The sequence below is a fragment of the Meleagris gallopavo genome, chromosome 6 (genome assembly GCF_000146605.3).
Source record: "Meleagris gallopavo isolate NT-WF06-2002-E0010 breed Aviagen turkey brand Nicholas breeding stock chromosome 6, Turkey_5.1, whole genome shotgun sequence".
Taxonomy (NCBI): domain Eukaryota; kingdom Metazoa; phylum Chordata; class Aves; order Galliformes; family Phasianidae; genus Meleagris; species Meleagris gallopavo.
The window spans coordinates 3,442,764-3,462,131 of record NC_015016.2 but is presented as its reverse complement, the minus strand read 5'-3'; the positions used below and the strand labels follow the sequence as shown (position 1 = coordinate 3,462,131).

Sequence of the window (19,368 nt, the reverse complement as noted above, 5' to 3'; positions counted from 1 at the left end):
GGCTTTGTAGGACAACTCACCTTGCTGTGAGAAGCAGTGCTGTGCACTGGGAGTTTCACCAGGCTCTGATTGGCATTTTAGAAAGCTGTGGGCTGGGCATGGTGAGCCTGTTCAGTCTCAAGTGCATGGGGGACTGTGATCTTTAAGACAAGAATTTAATTGTGCAAAGGTTTTCTGTAACTCAGGTTATTTTAGTGAGTTTCCGTGGAGACTGATCTTTTGCTTCAGTGGAAGACAGATGTCTGTTAAGGAATCCAGGAATGGGTTCTGGCATTCTTGGAAAACTACAGATCTTATGATAGTCTTTTTTTTACTGCTATATCGAATACGTGAGACTAATTAATAGAATTGTAGAGTCATTTAGGTTGGAAAAAACTACTGAGATCACCAAGTCCAACCCCAACCCATCCCACCATGCCCACTGATCGTGTCCCCAAGTGCCACATCTCCATGGTTCTTTTAACACCTCTAGGGATGGTGACTTCACCATTTCCCTGGGCAAAGACAGTGAGACTCGTAGCACCAGAAGGCAGACTATGGGGGCTCTCAAAGCCAACGAGAGGTGATGCAGCCAGAAGGAGACCACTCCCACATGGCTGGGGATGGTTCAAAGACATTTCTAGTTCTGCTCTGCTCTCCTCCTGCCCTCAGGTTTCCAGGCTTGGAGTTCTGTGGGCAGGAGTGCTCCATCCAGCGGGGAGCTGGGCAGAAGCTGCTGCCTTCTGCTGTTTAAGCAGAAGGGAAGAGTTGAAGGATTCAGGGTGGCATTAAGCAAGGGAAAATGTAGGACATGTAGCTTAGCAGTGTGTTGTGATGGGCTGGGCTTGGAGTAACTGGTTGTTCTCCTCCATCTCTGCTTGAAGTTTTACCTTTCCTAGGATCAAAAAGGGCTTTTTATCAACCCCACATTTTGCCCACCATATCAACAAGGTGCAGGCAGGTTTTCCATTTCATTTTAGGAAAACCATCCACCAGCAGCGTATTTCCTTAATTTTCTTTGTTCTCCTCTGCACGTTGCCCCCAAAATTTGGTTCTTTTAGAGAGCAATCATTGCTTGTAGGGAAGTGTTGTTCTTGTCTCAGGGCCTTCCACTCTGATGCTCCTGGTGGTATGATAGTGTCAAAAATGAATTAATCTGAGTAGCCTGAGATGAAAGCTGGTACAGAGTGCTGTACCAAAAGGACAAGCTTGTCTCAATAGCAGTTAATTTCCATTCTCTGGTGCTAATTGCTCACTGATGAGTGATGCTTTTTCCCCCTATGCTTTCCAGAAACACTTTTGTGTTGGAATACTGCGGAGAGGTGCTGGACCACAAAGAGTTCAAGGCACGTGTGAAGGAATATGCCCGCAACAAGAACATCCACTACTACTTCATGGCTTTGAAGAATGACGAGGTGAGCAGGGAGCCCACCAAAGTGCTTGGCATTGAGAGGGGCTGGCTGGTGGGCTTAGCCCCAGCTCAGTGTGAGCACCCAATGTCCTCAGAACAGGTGATGTGAGAGAATTTGTCCTTCTGTCCCTTTGGAAAGGATAGAGTGATGGGCTCTGCTGGGGGAAACCACACCTCTGTGAGGTGCTTGGAGCTGAATTTATTTATTTATTTATTACCAAAATAAACCAGTCTAGGAAACATATCAACAGGAATCCAAGTTTTCTTACTTCTCCAGTTTACAGAAGTAACTTCTTTGGTCCACCTTGAGCCAGTAGAGTCCTCACATATACCAGAAATTCTTAATGTACTTCAGCTTGTCAGCAGTTTTGGGTCTATGGACTGTTGGAGCTGTGATGCAGAGCTGTGGCGCTGCCTACCTTGAGCTCTGGCTCGCTGGGAACAAGGGATATAAATAGAACTGCAATACCCAATTCTGCTCATCACTTCTGTTGAGATTTTTTTGGGTCTTGGGATTTTTACAGTAAATGAGCTAAAAATACTCCCAAGTTCTTTTTTTTTTTCTTTTTTCTTTTTTTTCTTTTTCCTTTTTTTGCCCTCCACATAAGCAGTTCTGGTAGGTGCCATGGGATTGTGATGTGATCACAAGGTGTCTTGCCCAGTTAAGAAAGGGAGAGCACAGTGATCCATGGGGCAGTCTTCCCATTAAAACACAATCTGTGGGGCTCCACCAGCCCTGATACTCATATTCTGTATCAGAGGGTCTGATACAGAATACGTCAGGAAACTGATGCTACAAACTCAGAATCCCACCAAACCAAACAATTCAGTATCAGTCTGTAATGAAAACTAAGAACCACATATCATGTTCATCTTTTTGAGGGGCACTTATTATCCCTATAAAATCCGTTCTCTCCCAGTTAAATAATGCTAATAGTGCAGGAGAAAAGGGTGGTGACTTCTGCAGTGATCATGTTCTCCTTCAGCCATGCTGTGTTTCCAGATATGCTGCTCAGTGTTTCTGCCTCGTGCCTAGGGAGGGCAGTCTGTTTTATTATATTTGTTATTTCCTTTCCAGATAATAGATGCTACCCAGAAAGGAAACTGCTCTCGTTTTATGAACCACAGCTGTGAACCAAACTGTGAGACACAAAAGGTAAACTGCTGGATCAAAGCTGCTGCTGCTGCCTCTCACTTCGCTGTCCTGTGACTTAGCAAGCTCCAAGTGAAAGGCATTTCTCCTTTATCTTCCTGTCTCTTTGTTTTTTTTGATGTAGCTTCTTGTAAGTCAACAAACAGCCACCATTGAAATGGGCAAGTATGGCAGGCTCAGTTAGCAAAGCTTAAATGTATCACTGTTGCTTTGAGAAGGATTTATCTTGCTAATTTCGTGCAAAAAAAAAGAAGCCAAGCCTGGCTATTTTAATAACCACTGTCACTTTTTTTTTCCTTGCCTTAGTGGACTGTGAATGGGCAGCTCAGAGTTGGGTTCTTCACCACCAAGCTGGTCCCGTCAGGCTCCGAGCTGACCTTTGATTACCAGTTCCAGAGATACGGGTAGGTTCCATCTCTCTCTCTCTGCTTCAAGTGTTGCAAGTTACAATTTTTGTGAGCACTGATGCAGTGAAGAAATGATGCTCCAGTGCAGGGCCTCATCGAGCAGAACAGTTAGAAATGAATGGGAATTCAACTGCATGAAATGCTACCTGGATAAAGTTTCTCTATTTCAAACAGAGGAGGTTTGAAATCACTTTATTTTCTTTTTCTTCCATACTTCATACCATCTCTCCCCAGTGGAAACTTCCCAGATAATGATCTGAGTATTTCTTTCCTCAATCTAACTATTAATTGCCTGAGCTTTAAACTTTGCCATGTTCTTAAATAAAGCCTCTTCATTCTTTCCCACCCACTACTGTTTTACAACTTTGCAAATACTCACAAGAGCTGTAAAAGCCCAGCAGATAGCACATTCCTTCTCTCTGTCTGACTGCACATGTGCAGAGTGCAGCGTGGGCTTTGCTCTCGTGCACTTGAGCTCAGTATTTTCTATTGCTGCTCATCCAGGCGTACTGCGAAGTATTTCACTCTCTTTGACATGATTAGCACAAAATGGCACCTAGCTGTTTTGAAACGTGCAATTATGAGATTAGCTGTAGATCTACTGTATAATCCCTAGGCATCTTTACCAAATACTGTTTTTTTTTTATGAGCATTTCTTCCTTCTGGATTCTGCTTTCTGCAACAATGTAAGCAGAAGGATCAGAACTGAATTTTTAGTTGTAGATTGATTCATGCTAAGTTGTCAGATACTGCCATGTAGTTTTCTGTGCCAAGTGATAGTCAGGCATAGACCATAGAATCACTGAGGTTGGAAAAGACCTCCTGAGGTCATCAAGTCCAACCCCAGCCCATCCCCACCGTGCCCACTTACCCATGCCTGTTATTGCCACATCTGCTCTTTTCTTGAAAAGCTCAGATCTCTGAAGATGAGACAGTACCTGGCCTGATAGCTCATTAGAATCCCCAGGTGGGATTCGTCTGCCTGGATTTGCTTATCAAAAAGTGCAAAGCCATCATGGAGCTATGTGTTGTGAATGGTGGGGGCTGATGGTCTTATCCTAAGGGAGGTGGCCAAGTGCATCAGCCCAGCTTCCAAGTGGCTGCTCATTGCACTCATCTTCCACCTGGTCTGGTCTTTTGCTGTATTGGCTGGCTTGGTATCTCCTGTATTTGAGGTCAGCCACTCTCTGCCTCACTGGAGTTTTTTAGATCTCATCTCACGTGTCTCCTTCCTCATCTTCTGCTTCATATAAGACACTGCGACTTCTCTGTTAGTTACTGCTGATACTGCACAGCCAAATTCCTCCAGTCAGTTCTGTGTATCACACAGAATGATAGAATCATTAAGGCTGGAAAGGATCAACTCCTATCACCAAGTCCAACCATCAGCCCATCCCCACTAATCCAAAGACATGCTCTCAAGCAATTTTGGCATATCATAGAATCATCATAGAATCATTGAGTTGGAAGGGACTCACAAAGGCCATCTGGTCCAACTCCCCTGCAACAAGCAGGGGGCACCCAGAGCTCGATTAAGGTGCTCAGAGCCCTGTCCAGCCTGACCTTGAATGTCTCCAGGCATTGAGCATCCATCACTGTGTGATTTTGGTTGATTGCAAGGTGTGATGTGAGGTTAGTGGATCCAATTCTCCAGCTTTTTCCTTTCTGGATTTTACTTCTTGACCTGGGGAGGGCCTGGATCTGTACCAGGCTTTGGATTTCTGTGGAAACAACAGGGAATCACAGCAGCTGGTTAAGAATTGATGGGTTTATTTGAATTTTTAGGGGGTAGAATGAAAGGCCTTGCCATGCAGGAAGGCATGGAGCTAAAAACTGTGCGAAGAGCAGAGAACTGGTGAAGTACCAGTCTGGGTCTGGGCAGCCTTGCTTTGCAAGACAGTGCAAACCATCTGAGAAGATGGGATGTGAATGTTTTCCATATTTTCTTCTAGCTGCTTAGCAGGAATTTGAAGAACAATGGAAAGAAAAGAGAAAGGAAAGTGCCAGAAGTGTCAGGGCAGTGTGGTTAATGGTCTTTTCTCACAGTATCAGGGTTAAGACACAACAACGGGCCGTGAGTGCAATGGATTCATCATTTAACTGCGTGTTACTTCTGTCCCCAAATAGCAAAGAAGCTCAGAAATGTTTCTGTGGCTCAGCCAACTGCCGGGGCTACCTGGGAGGAGAGAACAGGGTCAGCATCCGGGCTGCAGGGGGGAAGATGAAGAAGGAACGCTCCCGTAAGAAGGATTCGGTGAGTGGGATTCACCTGGGTGTCTGGTTTTTTGTTGGTTTTGTCACTGAAATGCAGCACTGTTGAGGACATTACCTGAAATTGGACAGTTAAAATGCTGCCATCCTCAAGCTGGGATGTGAAATCTGAACCTCTAATTGCTTTGGCCTAGAGGCAAGTCAGCGCTGAGGAGCTTGTGTGAACACGCACTGTGTTCTCTCTGAGTTGGTTCCAGTTGTGTCTGCAGCTGGATGTGAATGAAATAAGGAATTGAAATCCAGTCTTTTTAAAGCCTTTTTATAGCTCCTCATGCATATAAACCTCTTCAAGTGGTTACATGAGTCTATTCTCTGCACTGAATGGCACTGATGGATTTATGGATGCAGGAAGCAGTCAGGACGAGTTCTTAGAAGCACTTTGCACTCAGGAAGAAGTGATGTGCACTCCTTTTAGCTCCTACAAAACAGAATTTTTCTGCCTAAGGAAAGAAAACACTGTTCCTACCAATAGCATTTGTTACCTGCTCCTTTGGGAGGTGCTGCCTTTGAAAATGCCAACTTCATTTTTGCATGTTGAAATCCATAGAGTCAGGAAGCCAAGAAATCAGAAGTCATTTGTAAGTGGTTTTAACATGCTTATTAGTGCCACTGAGCAGTGAGCTAAATAAGGAAAGTTGGTGTTTCAATGTCTGCATGGAGAGCAGTGCAAACACTGGTTGTGGTTATAAATATGAATTGGATGTTTAAAGAATCACTGCAGTTAAACAGTTACGGTCATTTGGTGCACATCTGTTTTCCTATGTGAAAAGGTAAACTTCCAAGTAGAAGCATTTTGGGCACACGCTTGGAAATTCCCCTGCAGAGCACTCTGCACATGGCATGGATGTATGTATACATCTCAAATGTGCTATTCATTAGGAGAAATGCTCGTTAGGGCTGGGGATGCCTTGGTGTTGCGTGCGGATATGCTTACAGGACAGACTGCCCTCTGTGTCTTCCATTTGGGGTGGTGTAAAGAGAGCTGGTGGGAACACTGCACTTCTGTATGGCATTTCAGGTCTAAACAATGTTGAATGAAAACTGTAATATTCCAGATAAAAGCAACCCAACCAAACTGAGTCAAATTAAAGCCAGACTTCTGTCTTACAGTACGTAAGAATGAATCGGGAGGGACTTGTGCTGCCTTTCAGGGCCAAGGGAAGGAGCTCTTAGCATCATGTAGGGTGGCCTGATGATGGCTTTCTGTCCTCCCCGTAGGTGGATGGGGAGCTGGAGGCACTGCTGGAGAACGGGGAGGGCCTCTCAGACAAGAACCAAGTTCTCAGCTTGTCCCGGCTGATGGTGCGCATCGAGACCCTGGAGCAGAAGCTCACCTGCCTCAAGCTCATCCAGGTGAGCAGCTCCAGGCTGGGGTGGGAGGGAATTGCTGGGTAAGCAATGTCTTGTAGCCATCATTCGAAGGAGAAGAAGAAAATAAGATGAAAAGGGTGTCTCAGTGGTGCCAACACCTCAAGTGTGAGCTGAGCGACTCTGCTTCATTCATAGATGATCTGTAATGGTTGGCTTGCTTTTGTGATTCCTCTGAACCAGTGCAAGTCGCCTGCAGCCCGCCTACAGGGCAGCATGTTACCTCATGAAGTTTTATTCTGCAGCATGAGCCACTCATTAATAGTTGTAAACTTCTGCTGCATGTGTTACTGCATCCAAGCCAGCAGCCACGTCCACCTGAATTGCAGCAGACACGTGCCAGTCTTGGCTCTGGCTCTCTGTTTCATGTGCTTTCTCAGTGGCAGTGAATCTGACAGGTAGCACCTACCCAGCTCAGCATTTCCCACCTTAGGATGTGGATAACAAATGTAGGTTTTGCTGATGAGTTGCTGACCCTTCTGTGTCACTTTGGCCCACGCAGAACACGCACTCACAGTCCTGCCTGAAGTCCTTCCTGGAGTGCCACGGCTTGTCACTGCTGTGGATCTGGATGACAGAGCTGGGTGACAGCAGGGGAAGCACTGCCAACAACCTCAAGCTGCAACTGGAGGTCAGTGGTTCCTTTAATTCTGTCAGGTTTGAAGCTTTCATGATGATTTTGCTAATTGCTCACAGCACGTCCGTTTAAATATTATGTTTTTGATGGGGGCATTGCACACCAAGTGTTGGTGCAAACAAACTGCAGGTATCCTCACAGCCACAGCATGAAACTTCTGCTTTAAGGGATGTTCTGAATACATGGAAGGAATTTGCCTCTTTGGTTTTTCTTAGATTTCTGAGTTAGTGACATGAGCCAGACTTAAACAGCAGTGGCAGCGATCTTTATTTATTCCATACTGAACTACAGAGGCAGTTTGAGGTATTGCTTTGATGGGCTGAAGTGGAACTTTAATACTTCTGTCTTCTATATGCACTTCAGCATTGCATGCAAAAAACATCTGGAAGTTCCTTTCTTAAAGATGCATCTACAGAACTTTGCTGTGGATTTCAGAGAGGCGTGCCCAGCCTTGAGGCCAAGGACAGAAAACAGAGCTCAGGATGCCCATCCTATTACTAACTCCTGCTTCGTGTCCCCGAGGTGGTGGCAACGCCTGGCAACTCTTCTTCCTTAGCTCAGCATGGTTTTTCTCCTTTAACATTCTGAATGAGTTGTGCCGTCCTCCTGATCCCAAGAAGAATGATGTCTCACAGCCCCATACTGCTGAAAAGATGGCATTGAAGACAAGCCAGCTTTGACAGCCATATACTTCTCTTCAGAAGTATCCAGCACACTGTTCGGATTAGGATTTGATTGCCTGTTGCATGGAGTAGGTTCAGGCATTCAGCATCATTGTTCTCAAAGCCAGAGCTGCTCCCCACAAGTGTTAAGAGGGCATCTGAGTCACTGTGTCACTGGTGACTTTGTCTCCACTCTTTATGAATCTGATCACACCACGTTGACTACTAAGTTTGGTGGGTTTTATGGCTTTAATATACTCTTAAAATCTGTGCAATTCTTTACAAGTGAGGATGTGATAAGGGTCAGGTCACACTTTGCATATTTTTTTTTTTCCTCCTTTATTTTTTACATTGTTTTAGGAGAGTTGGTCTTTGGCCACCAGCTGCCCATGGACAGAAACCAGCACAATGCCCTAAGAGTATCTTCTGTCCTTTGCTCCTGGAGGACTGATTTTAAGGAGGAGCAAGTTGAAAAGCAGGGCAACTTCAAGTGCTGGAAAAGGCATGGCTGTCTCTTGCTTCAGAAAGACTGTTTGTCAGGGATTTGAGCTCTGGTTTTGAGAGGGAGGCTGCTGAAGTCACTATAGTATATATATTCAAGTCTCTGAGATGTTCTTTAGTGCCCATCCAGCCATGTGCTGCACATTTGACCAGTGACTGCTAAGCTGTACTGGCTGTCCAAGGAATGGCTGTGGCCATCTGTAAGTCCTGAGCTCTTTGAACGTGGCGTATTGCAATTCTGTTTGTGCTCACTGCTTTCTGCTCCTGGTTTGCTTGCTCTCAAACAAAAAAGTGGAGATTCACCACTGCAATTCAGCCTGGAAGAGGGACGCTGCTGTCCCCAGCTTGTGACCAGGTTGGGTATTAGTGAGAACTTCTTCTCTAAAAGAGTGGTGATGCAGTGGCACGGGCTGCCGTGTGCCAGTGGTCAGTGGGCATGGTGAGGTGGGTTGGGGTTGGACTTGGTGACCTTAGAGATGTTTTCCAACCGTAACGATGCTGTGATTCTATTTTATGATCCTGTTCACATCGATACATCAGTTATTTGAGAAAGAATTGTTCCAGGTGGGAGAGAGCTATGAATTCTTCAGCTCTTAACAGCTGTGACTCTGTCTTTGCAATTAGATTATGAAGACGCTGGAGCTGCTGCCCATCCCCACCAAAAACATGCTGGAGGAGAGCAAGGTGCTTCCCATCATCCAACGCTGGGCTCAGACCAAGAGTGCCATCCCACAGCTCAGTGAAGGTGATGGATACTCGAGTGAGAACACGTCGCGCGCTCACACACCGCTCAACACGCCGGAGCTGTCTGCCAAGCAGAGTGCTGAGGGGGACACGGATACCCCCAAGAAACTGGTATTCCGGAGGCTCAAAATTATAAGTGAGAACAGCATGGACAGTGCCATCTCGGATACAACTAGTGAGCTGGAGGGGAAGGAAGGCAAAGAGGACCTGGACCAGCTGGAGGTTCCCCCGACGGAGGTGTCAGAAGAGCAGCAGCCACAGCAGGAGGTGAAAACAGCCACGGATCCACCGGTGGAGAGCAGCAAGCCTCAGGAGCTGGAGGCTGAGCCTGAAGCAGAGGTCAAGGAGAGCAATGGCACCAAGCTGGAGGAGCCCATCACGATGGAAACGCCATCTCAGGACGAAGAGGAAGGCGTATCTGATGTCGAGAGCGAGAGGAGCCAAGAGCAAACAGACAAAATTGTGGATGTGAGCGACTTGGCCACCAGGCTGCTCGACAGCTGGAAAGACCTGAAGGTAAGAAGCACCCTGCTGCACCTGCATCTCCAGCACCTCTGCCCTTGCTGAACAACATGCAGCGATGTTGTGGTTGAGTGCACGCAGGGCTAAGATGCATTCTGTTGGTAAACTTTGACAACTGGGATTGCCATTTGTACATAAAGAGCTTTTCCAGGTGCTTTCTGTATATACCCTTTCACTGCAAGCTACCCTGTCTGTGATTCACAGTAGTTTCCCAGGCTTTTCTGTGCTGTGCACTGAAAGGAGCAGATTAGTATGGCCGCCACAAAGACATCTTAACCACATAGTTAGAATTTTTAGACTGCTTAGGGGGAGGGCAGCTCTGAGTTCTCAGCTAGTCAGGAAAAGGCTAGCAACAGTGCCACAAACGTTTTTGGTTGGCATGGCCCAGTATCCATCAGTCTTGATACAAACTGACCATCCATCAGCTCTCGAGTTATCAGAAGATTGTCAGTGTTTCCTGTTCTGCAAACATCTGTTTTACATCTGCAACGTAGAAAGCCTCCAGAAACCATTGGTTGGCAATTTACATTCTCTTGATGGCACCTTAAAGCTGGGTTCTCCTCTAGCTATTTGTAGTTGGTTTTTAGATCAGGTAAACACTTAGATTTTTGGATGTTAATCTGAGCCTTTAAATGTAGCTGCTCACTATTTTGCTTCCACTGAGCTCTTCTTAGAGCAGATAACTCAAGAGAAGGGTTTGAGGGCTACTGGTTGCCTTCTCCAGGACTGAGCAATTGTCCCTGAGCACTGTAGATGGCCTTTGCCACTCGATCTTTAGTCAACAGCTATCTTGCGTGAGGTTGAGGACACAGATCTGTAACTTGTCACTCAGTGCTTGAAGCATTTTCTGGGGGTTTCATTAGGTCTGTTTCTGTAGGATTGTATTTCTTGGGAAAACAAAGAAGGTGGGAGCTTTAATTTTTAAGTATTAAAGCAGCGTTTGCTGAGGATCCTGCAAAGCCAAGGCAGTTCCCAGCCCTGAGACTCTGAGTGCTGTCCTCACCAACATCACCAAAGTCAGATGAGAAAAAAGGGACCCTTGCAGTTTCCCAGTGCTGCTGCCCTGCAGCTGAGATGCAGCTGAGTCCCTACCAGACCAGAGGAGGATGTCTTGGTGGAGGTCTTCTGCACTTCTCTTAATCAAGCATCTGCCCAGTTTTAATTAGTAATCTTGAAGCACGTTTACATTTTACAGTGCATCACTTGGGTCAAGAGTTCTTTCCCTATTGAAATGGATAATGAAAAATGATTTAGGTTGATAAAAATGATTGGTGCCCATAATGCAGTACAATAATGTGCAGATAGAGGAGACCACAGTGAGCTCTGAGTCCTTGAACCTTCACTCGTGTTGTTTAGCTGTCATAGGTGCATTCATGAACATTTATAAAACATACCTAGCATTTTAGTTAATCTCTGAATTTTTCAGAGCAATCTCATGCTCTTGAAGTTTTGCAGAATTGTTTGAGCAGGTTGCCCAAGGAGGTTGTGGATGCCCCATCCCTGCAGGCATTCAAGGCCAGGCTGGATGTGGCTCTGGGCAGCCTGGGCTGCTGGTTGGTGACCCTGCACATAGCAGGGGGTTGGAACTGGCTGACCATTGTGATCCTTTTCAACCCAAGCCTTCTATGATTCTATGATTCATAATCATTCCTCTAACTGGGGGAAGAAGTAAGCCTTTACCATATAGAATGTGAACTAAAGTGTTTATCTGCAGAAAAATTATGCTGTGCTCCATGTTCCTTCCCCTCTCCTCTACACGAAGTCGATCTGTGCCATATTGTTCTCTTGTTAAAACCTGCAGACTCCTTGTGTGTGCCTCATGGGTAATTTAAGTGACACTGTCAGGTTAAATTTGGGGTTACATTGAAACAGAGCCCTTTCCTGTTCACCATTAGTATTTGGGGTTGTTGAAACTGATAGCTAAGCTAATTCCTGTCCTGTGCTGGAGATGCACCTGCTCTGGACCACCCATACAATCCTTTACTTGCAGCCAGAGGTTTTTACATGCTGCAGCGTTTAAACTTCAAGCAGCACACAAACAGTGCTCAAAAGTGCTCAGAAAAAATGGGAAGTTGCATAAAATGAGGAACTTCCCTTGAATATTGCTCTGTCATGCTAACACCATGTGCTGCGTCCAGCCTGAGTTCTCTCTGGAGCCAGGAGGAGCTCAGGTTGGGCACAATGGGAGCCCTCAGCCATCAGTTTGGGCTGTGCACTCGCATCCCCTCTGTGTCTGTTGCAAGGGATTTATTATCGTGAGGATGCCACCAACCCACTGCACTGTGTGCTCGGGGTGAGGGTGTTTGTGGTGTACCCTGTCAAGCAGAATTATACCAAAAAAAAGTCGTTTTTCTCCTACAAACCATATCCCCACTCGTGGCACTCTGAGTTAACTGCTTCTGTCCGCCTTCCACCTGTTGGGATGCTGCCCAATGCTAACGATGGTGCAGCCCTAAATGACCAAAGGAAGCTGGCTTGGGTGGTTGGGAGGGGGGGGTCTGAAACCTCGGGACTTAAGCTTTGTCCTCTCCAGTGGTGCTGATGACCCCCTTTGTAATTTCACCCATTTCCATCCAGCTTCTCAGGGCAGCGAGGAGCTTGTTAACATCACCAGCTGACCATGTGTCACCTTTTCTCAACTCCATTTTCAACTCCGTGCTGAAGAAGGGAGAGAACGTAGCGTGCGTGCTGTGAAGAAACGGGAAGATGGTTGGGAAGCTGGATGGTGCATGAGCAATTTAATAGGTGAAAAGAGGACAGAGGTGGTTAACTCAGTGATGCCGACGTTATTTTGGTGCGTCCATTGCCGGCAATGGACGTCGCTCCGGGAAAATCCCGACCCCTGGCACGAAAGGATTAAGTGAGCTATCTTTTTCTATACCTCTACACACAGGCCAGCTGCCTTGGCTCTCAGGGCTGCTCCTTGCCCCACGAGGAGCAGTGCCACCGCTGTACATCCACCACATCACTCACACACCACGTCCCATGGGGGAAGTTTTCAGCCTGGGCTTGTGCCTGCGTGCCCTGCTCTCCAAGCATGTGGTGAGTGCTTTCCCCAGGCTGAAATCAGACCCTGCTGCACCCCAAGGATTGTGCTGTGGTCCTGTGCAGGTAAGGCCCCAAGGACAGCAGTCAGACCCACGGCAGAACAACACATACTGCGATGGTGGAGGGTTTCTGGTGCTCTCCCCTCTTGGCATCTCAGAACATCTTCCAGCGTCACCCTCGCCTTCTCAATAGGGTTGGCACCACAAAGGGGACGTGCACACCTCTGGTGGTGAGATCTAAGCTGTTAAGAACCTGTCGTGAAGCTTTTTCTCCTTTTGAAGATTTAAATGTCAGTAGGGGCAGAAGGCACGCTTGGTGTTAAGTGTGCTGATAGTTTGAGGACTGTCTGTTCGTTGGGTTCCATCACCACTTACCCAAAGCTGATCTGCAGGTCCAACAGCTCCATGTCCCTCTCCTTAGACATCCAGTGACGGTCTGCTGTCTGCACATCTAAAATCTGTCCTTTAGAGAACCAGAGCTGGATAGGAGTCATAGAATCATAGAGTGGTTTGGGTTGGAAGGGACCTTACAGCCCACCCAACTCAGTCCGGGTGCTCACAGCCCCATCCGTGACCTTGGGTGCTGGGGAGATGGGGCATCACAGCTTCTCAGGGCAGCCTGTTCCAAACAGGTCATAGCTTTGAGGCTCCGCAAACCTTCTCTTTAGTAGTTGGAGAAGATTTTTATTTTTAAGAAAAACTTATTGAGAGATCCAAGTGACTTGGATTTTAAGGGTTTTAGTTGAACACTTTTGGCTTCATGAATATTTAGCAGTTCAGGGCTAAGGTGATATCCCCACTCTTTGGCTTTGGCAAGGTGGCTCTTTCTCTTTTACGATCAAAACACCCTTCCTGTGAGCATAATTATTAGCCTGATGGGAATAGCAGAGCTTGGGTGGCCCCTTCTCCCAGTCACACACCACACAGCCATCCTAGAGCGACTGGCTACCATCCTGGCACGTGCATCACATGCCCTAATGAGGATGTTTGTTATTTGTTATAACTTCCAGCAGTTCATGGAAACAATAGGCATTGGTGAGCAGCCAGGCTGTTGCTTGAACTGAGGTTTTTTTGATCTTCACATAAGGAAGGCTTTGGGGTCAGCCCTTATTACCTCGGCACCATCCTATAGCTTCCTGCTTGTGTGCAGGGCTGGAGGTCACAGAATCATAGGATGATTTGGGTTAGAAGGGCTCTTAATGGTAACCCAGTTCCAGCTCCCTGCTGTGGGCTGGCTGCTCCCACCAGATCAGGCTGCTCAGGGCTTCATCCAGCCTGGCACTGCACACTTCCAGGGATGGAATGGGCATCCACAGCTCTCTGGGCATGCTCTTGGGATGAGCCTCTCTGCCCTGTAGCAGTCGGATCCATCAAGCAAAAATAATTGAGAGCTAATGGAGAAGCTGAGTTAAGCCCATTCTTCCCTTCCTTGTGCCATTGTGTCCTTTGAGACTAGAGAATTCTCTCTTGGCTCAAGGATGGTGTGTGTGCACCCAACAGCCTCATTCAGGGATTTTTTCCTTTCTTACGCTTGTAACGCTCACATCACTTCACTTTCTGCATCTCATTTTGTGTGTAATTCATTAAAAATGGTTCTCAAAGGTGCAGAGCCCTCTGGGCTCTGCTAGCAGTGCTCCCATTGATTAATTTAGCAGCGAGCAGCTTCCGCTTCCCAAAATAAACCAGGCTCTTCAGAGCGTCTGCTTGGCCACCATCTGCTCTTCATAGCACGGTGCTGACACATCCCTCTGCCTGCTGCTCTTCCAAAGGCTCTGCTGCATCTGCTCTTCCCCAGCCTGATCCTGGCACTCTGCATCCACCATCCAGAAATAAACAACTCGCTGCCATGCAGCAGTTCATAATTAGCTCGGATCGTTTTTTTCCAGTAGTTTCATGTTGCATGTTCTGCTGTTTAATAGGAGAATTCTTTTTTGGAGCTGGGAAGACTGTCTTAGCCAATGTCTCTTGTCTTCTTGCATGCTGCTTTATCCTTGAGCAGTCTGGCTCACTGGTTCCAGTTCAGTGTGGTGCTGCTACTTGGGAGTCAGCAGCTTCAGTATCGTTGCATGCTGCTCTCTGAGGATGAGCTTTCAGGGACTGGTGGTGCAGGAGGGAAGAAAATAAGAGGGAAAAATGCAGCACTTGGAGTGCTTTGGGGACTGACAGCTCCTAGCACAAGGCAGCAGGAGAGAAAATAGAGTCACAGAATCATTAAGGTTGGAAAAGACCACCAAGATCATCTGGTCCAGCCATCACCCCATCACTGCCATGCCCACTCATAGAGTCATTGAGGTTGGGAAAGACCTCCAAAGTCATCAATTCCAACCTCAGCCCATCACCACCATGACTGGGGCTGAACAGGCGCAGGGTTGTGCCCTCCTTGCAAAACCAAAATAGGCATTAGATCCTATTAAAAAAATCATCTCTGCTACTATCACTTTTTACAACCTACAGCAGCACCTCTGGGGTGATTGTGCCCTGTGGCCAGACCACAACAGGCTTTCTTACTCTTTCTTTATTTCACCAAAGAAAAGTTGAGTTTTTTCAGCCCATGGGGCACACCGTTAGGTTAAAACAGTAGAAGTGGAACCTAAACCTGGGCTCTCATTAACTATAGTGCTGGAGGTGGGCACGTTGCTGATGCAACATGCTGCAACTGGGTGACCCCGTGGAGTGATCATGTCATTTCCAGCCAGCTTGAATCAAATAAAAGGTTGATGGTTAGTATTTTGAAAGAAAATTGTTTGTTTTGCTCTGAGATTTTCTCTGAGCCATTAGCAAAGCAGGCTGGAAGCTGGCACGGGTTTGCCAGCCTCAGACCTGAACTTGGTGTTATTTCATCACTGTATTTCTTCAAAACTAAAGATTAGGTAGGATTAGGAATTGCATAGGCAACATCCATGCCCTGAATTAAAGGAGATTTTGCTGCTGCACTGAAGGCACCGTGGTGCTTTTTCCCCCAGAGGCATCATGGTGCTGCTGCTGCCTGTGCTGTTGGGTTAGGAACAGAGGACTAATGCTGCTCATGGAAGGTGGCTTTGCTCAGGTTTGGACTTTGCTGTTGATCACTAAATGACATTACAAACAAAGCATTGCTGCCATGGAGCAGGAGTCAGGAACCCAGGGCTGCCGGGGTATTGGGAAGGCACAGAGCCATTAGAGGTGATGTCACACCTTTTAGTGATGTAGCACCTTTAAAATGGGGCTTAGCAAAGCAACACAGCCAAAATCCAGGTGTGTACAGAGTGGGATGTCCTTGATCAGCAGCTGCCCTGTTTGGCACAAAAGCCCCATAGACTCCACAGACACAAATTGCTGATGAAGGACAGTATATAGAAAGCACCACAGTGACTTGCTTAAAGCTTCGCTTCCAAATGCCATTTCTTGGTGTTTGGTTTAAAACTGTGATTGAATTGCTAGAATGATGAGTTCTGATTCTTGCAGCCCTGTAGACTCAGGGATGTTCTCGCTGAAAACCTGACTCTGTCTCTGGCTTGTTTTATAGGAGGTGTACCGAATCCCAAAGAAGAGTCAAGCAGAAAAGGAGAGCAGTGGTATGTACTCACATTTTTCCATGTATTCCTAAAAAACGGATTAATTTTCCCAATGTGTGATGTCAGGAGAGGTTCCCAGTTGGTAGCTGAGCTGCTGATGCCATGTCCCAGCCCTAAATCCAATCCAGTCTGCTCCCTAAATCCCTAAAATATCTGATGTATGAGCAGCTGTTAGCAAGGGAGGTGAGATTTGTTTGCAGGGAGGAGCTCTGAGGTGGAGGCTTCTCCCTGTGCTTCGTGCCGTGGTCTCGTGGCTGATGGAGGGACAAGCATCACCCATGGATGTGCACCCAGAGCAGATTGTACCACGGCCAAACCCTGGGAAGGCACCGAGTGATCTCAGGGCATTCATGAGCTCTTGGCACCACACCTGGTGACCCACACGCAGGGTGCATGGGCGGGGGTCTTGTCCTGCTGTTCTCTTAAGCTTGGGGCTTTCCTTGGAGCACATCTCTGCACTGAAATGTGCACCCAGGAACCATCATTAAAGTCAGGAGGAAGTACTGAAGCTATGAATGCATTTGCTGTGGGAAGAAGAGCCCTTTGGAACCTGGAGTGAAAACTAAAGTTATCTCTGAGGCTGGAAGCAAGAACGCAAGGGAGCATTTGGGGTTTTTCATTGACCTGAAAGCTGCTTCTCGAGGCCTGAGCCCACCAGCTCCATGTCTTTCAGTACAGACTCTGTGTCAATGACAATAAGCATGAGGAAGTTCTTGCTTTACAGTCAGGTTTTAGAATGTCAGAGCACTGCAGGAGATCTGTGCTAAGGTCTGGAGTCTCTTCCACTCTGAAATAGGTTTCCTGCTGAAAGAATGGGAGGAGGGGAAACGAGTGAAATGAGTGATGCATTTTCATCCATTAGGTAACAGCTCAGAAGTTGGAGTAGTGTCTAAAAATAGAAGTGAAAATAGAAGCTTTATTTTAACCACACTTGCAGTCCTGAGGCTGATTCTGGACAACCTGTAATTTGTTTGAATGGGCACTCTGTTGGCCAACACAGAAGAACCACTGAAACTCCAAGAGGTAGCTAGGAATATACGCTGAATTATAAAAACTCTCTCTTTTTACCCATTTTTCCCAACAGCTGACCGAGGCAGAGAGGCAGCTGGCCTCAGGGATCAGACTCCCACACCTAAGAACCCCGTCCTGAGCCGCACAGACCCTGAGTGGCAGAGCCTGAGCAAGGAGAAGAAGAGGAGGCGAGACTCACTGTCCCCTCCAGCATCAGCGTATGAGCGAGGCACCAAGAGACCTGAGGACAGGCAAGTTGGACCCTGCCAAGGGTCAAAACAGTGGGAAATTGGCCCAGGTGGCCTCTGCAAACACACAGGGATGGGGAAAAGAGTGTTTTGGCTGAATGCTCTGTGTGGTGAGTTGTGTTACCTGGGAGTTTTGCTGCTCCTGGGTCTTCATGGTTCTTCTTGTGGCTCTCGTGCAGCAGTGAGCAAAGGTGTAAAGGGGTCTTCAGTGTGGTAGAATCGTTAAGGTTGGAAAAGAGCTCTGAGGTGATGAAGTCCAACCGTTGACCCATCACTGGCACGCCAAGTCAAAGAATCATGGAGATGGGAAAAGGTCTCTGATCAAATCCAACCATCAACCCATCACCACCATGCCCACTAACCCATGTCCCTCAGCCTCTGCCCTTCTCCCCTGCCAATCCACTTGGGTCGTGCAGTTCTGAAATTCATCTTGTAGCAAGCCCAAGCCAAGCAGGATTTCTAACACAAACCAATCTCCTTGGGCAGAACAGAGGACCTCTGTTTAAGTTACCCCAGTGGCACTTCTGCTGTTGCCGTTTTTCATTGTTTCTCTCCTGTGTTCTCTTTACTCCTTGTTCGTTAAGAGAAGGAATATATTACATGGCTCATGTTTCAGGGAGACTTTAAATCATATTAAAGGCAGTACCAAGGAATCTCCTTTACAGAAGTCAGCTTTCCATTGTCCCTCTTAAATAGGATCTAAGGCAACATAGCAATTAGGGAACAATTGCTGGTGAGTCAGCCGTGCCAGCATCCTTTTTTCCTCCTAGTGGGAAAGTTTGAGATGTCTGCATTAAAAACAAGCCAGAAATCTACAATACTGTAATTACCCATTTGGAGGATGTAAACATCACGGAGGGCTGGGGGCAGAAGGAGAGAGCTGAGTAAGTGCATTGTTTGTGGAGACAGGAGAAAGGATGGAGGGAATCATAGAATCTCCTGGGTTGAAAAGGACCACAATGCTCATCCAGTTCCAACCCCCTGCTATGTGCAGGGTCACCAACCAGCAGCCCAGGCTGCTCAGAGTCGCATCCAGCCTGGCCTTAAATGCCTGCAGGGATGGGGCATCCACAACCTCCTTGGGCAACCTGTTCCAGTGCATCACCAGCCTCTGGGTGAAAATGGTGTGCTCAGGTGAAGGCAAATAGGCTGGAGGAGTGCAAGCAAGCAGCTCTTCACCAAGCAAGGTAGGAAGATGTGAGCAGAAGCTTTGGGAAGCTCCAACCCACCCCTGGAATTCCCAGCAGTCCCAGAGGTGCTGCTTTTTCCCTCAGCTTGCCTCAGTTCTCCCTTAGGTACATTTGTTAAGAAGGCTTACAGCAGAACCACAGTGATGGGAATCTGAATGCAGCAGGAAGGGATGGAAAAGGAGTATGAAGGATTGGATGAAACAGAAAACAGGACAGAAGAAGAAGGATTGCATGAACACAGAATGCTGCGACTCACTCTGTGCTTAATCCTCAGTTTTCCTCTGTCTGTCCTTCCTCGCCAGCTGCCTCCCATGTAAACTCCTGAGGCAGTGCCAGGAAAGACTTTAATTACTTAAATTGAGCTCTTCATGTCAATAAGGTTCACATTAACAGATGCTTGCAGCTACTCTGGGAATGTGAGGAAACTTCTTAAGTGTTGGTAGCAATGTGCTTTTGATATGTGAATTGAACACATGAACACCAAGTTAGTATATTAAGAATATATGGGATGCTTTGTAGAATCCCACTTCACTTAGGGCTGCAAAACATTTCTGCTTGTAATCCCTGTTTTACCACACTCGTAACTTCTCAGAATATCCACCTTTGATCTGAAGTTTGCCGTGGTTGAGGTCTGATCAAAGTCCTTAGGCTTTTTTTTTTTTT

At 46.9% G+C, this 19,368-nt stretch overlaps 1 protein-coding gene across 2 annotated transcripts in view; it reads left to right on the top strand.

Annotated features, from left to right (window-relative positions):
• SETD2 (SET domain containing 2, histone lysine methyltransferase) overlaps positions 1 to 19,368 on the top strand; it is a 42,256-nt gene that overhangs the window by 11,526 nt on the left and 11,362 nt on the right. The window contains exons 5-14 of one of the 2 annotated variants that reach the window (XR_793823.3): positions 1,271 to 1,394; positions 2,469 to 2,546; positions 2,850 to 2,947; positions 5,078 to 5,204; positions 6,440 to 6,574; positions 7,092 to 7,220; positions 9,014 to 9,649; positions 12,233 to 12,400; positions 16,208 to 16,256; positions 17,341 to 17,387. Coding sequence is in view for 1 of the 2 variants with exons in the window: in XM_010712303.3 (XP_010710605.1) it covers positions 1,271 to 1,394; positions 2,469 to 2,546; positions 2,850 to 2,947; positions 5,078 to 5,204; positions 6,440 to 6,574; positions 7,092 to 7,220; positions 9,014 to 9,649; positions 16,208 to 16,256; positions 17,341 to 17,518 (1,554 nt within the window). In the remaining variant the exon portion in view is untranslated. Of the gene's footprint in view, positions 1 to 1,270; positions 1,395 to 2,468; positions 2,547 to 2,849; positions 2,948 to 5,077; positions 5,205 to 6,439; positions 6,575 to 7,091; positions 7,221 to 9,013; positions 9,650 to 12,232; positions 12,401 to 16,207; positions 16,257 to 17,340; positions 17,519 to 19,368 lie in introns of those variants that run through there. The other variant, XM_010712303.3, reaches the window with a different exon arrangement.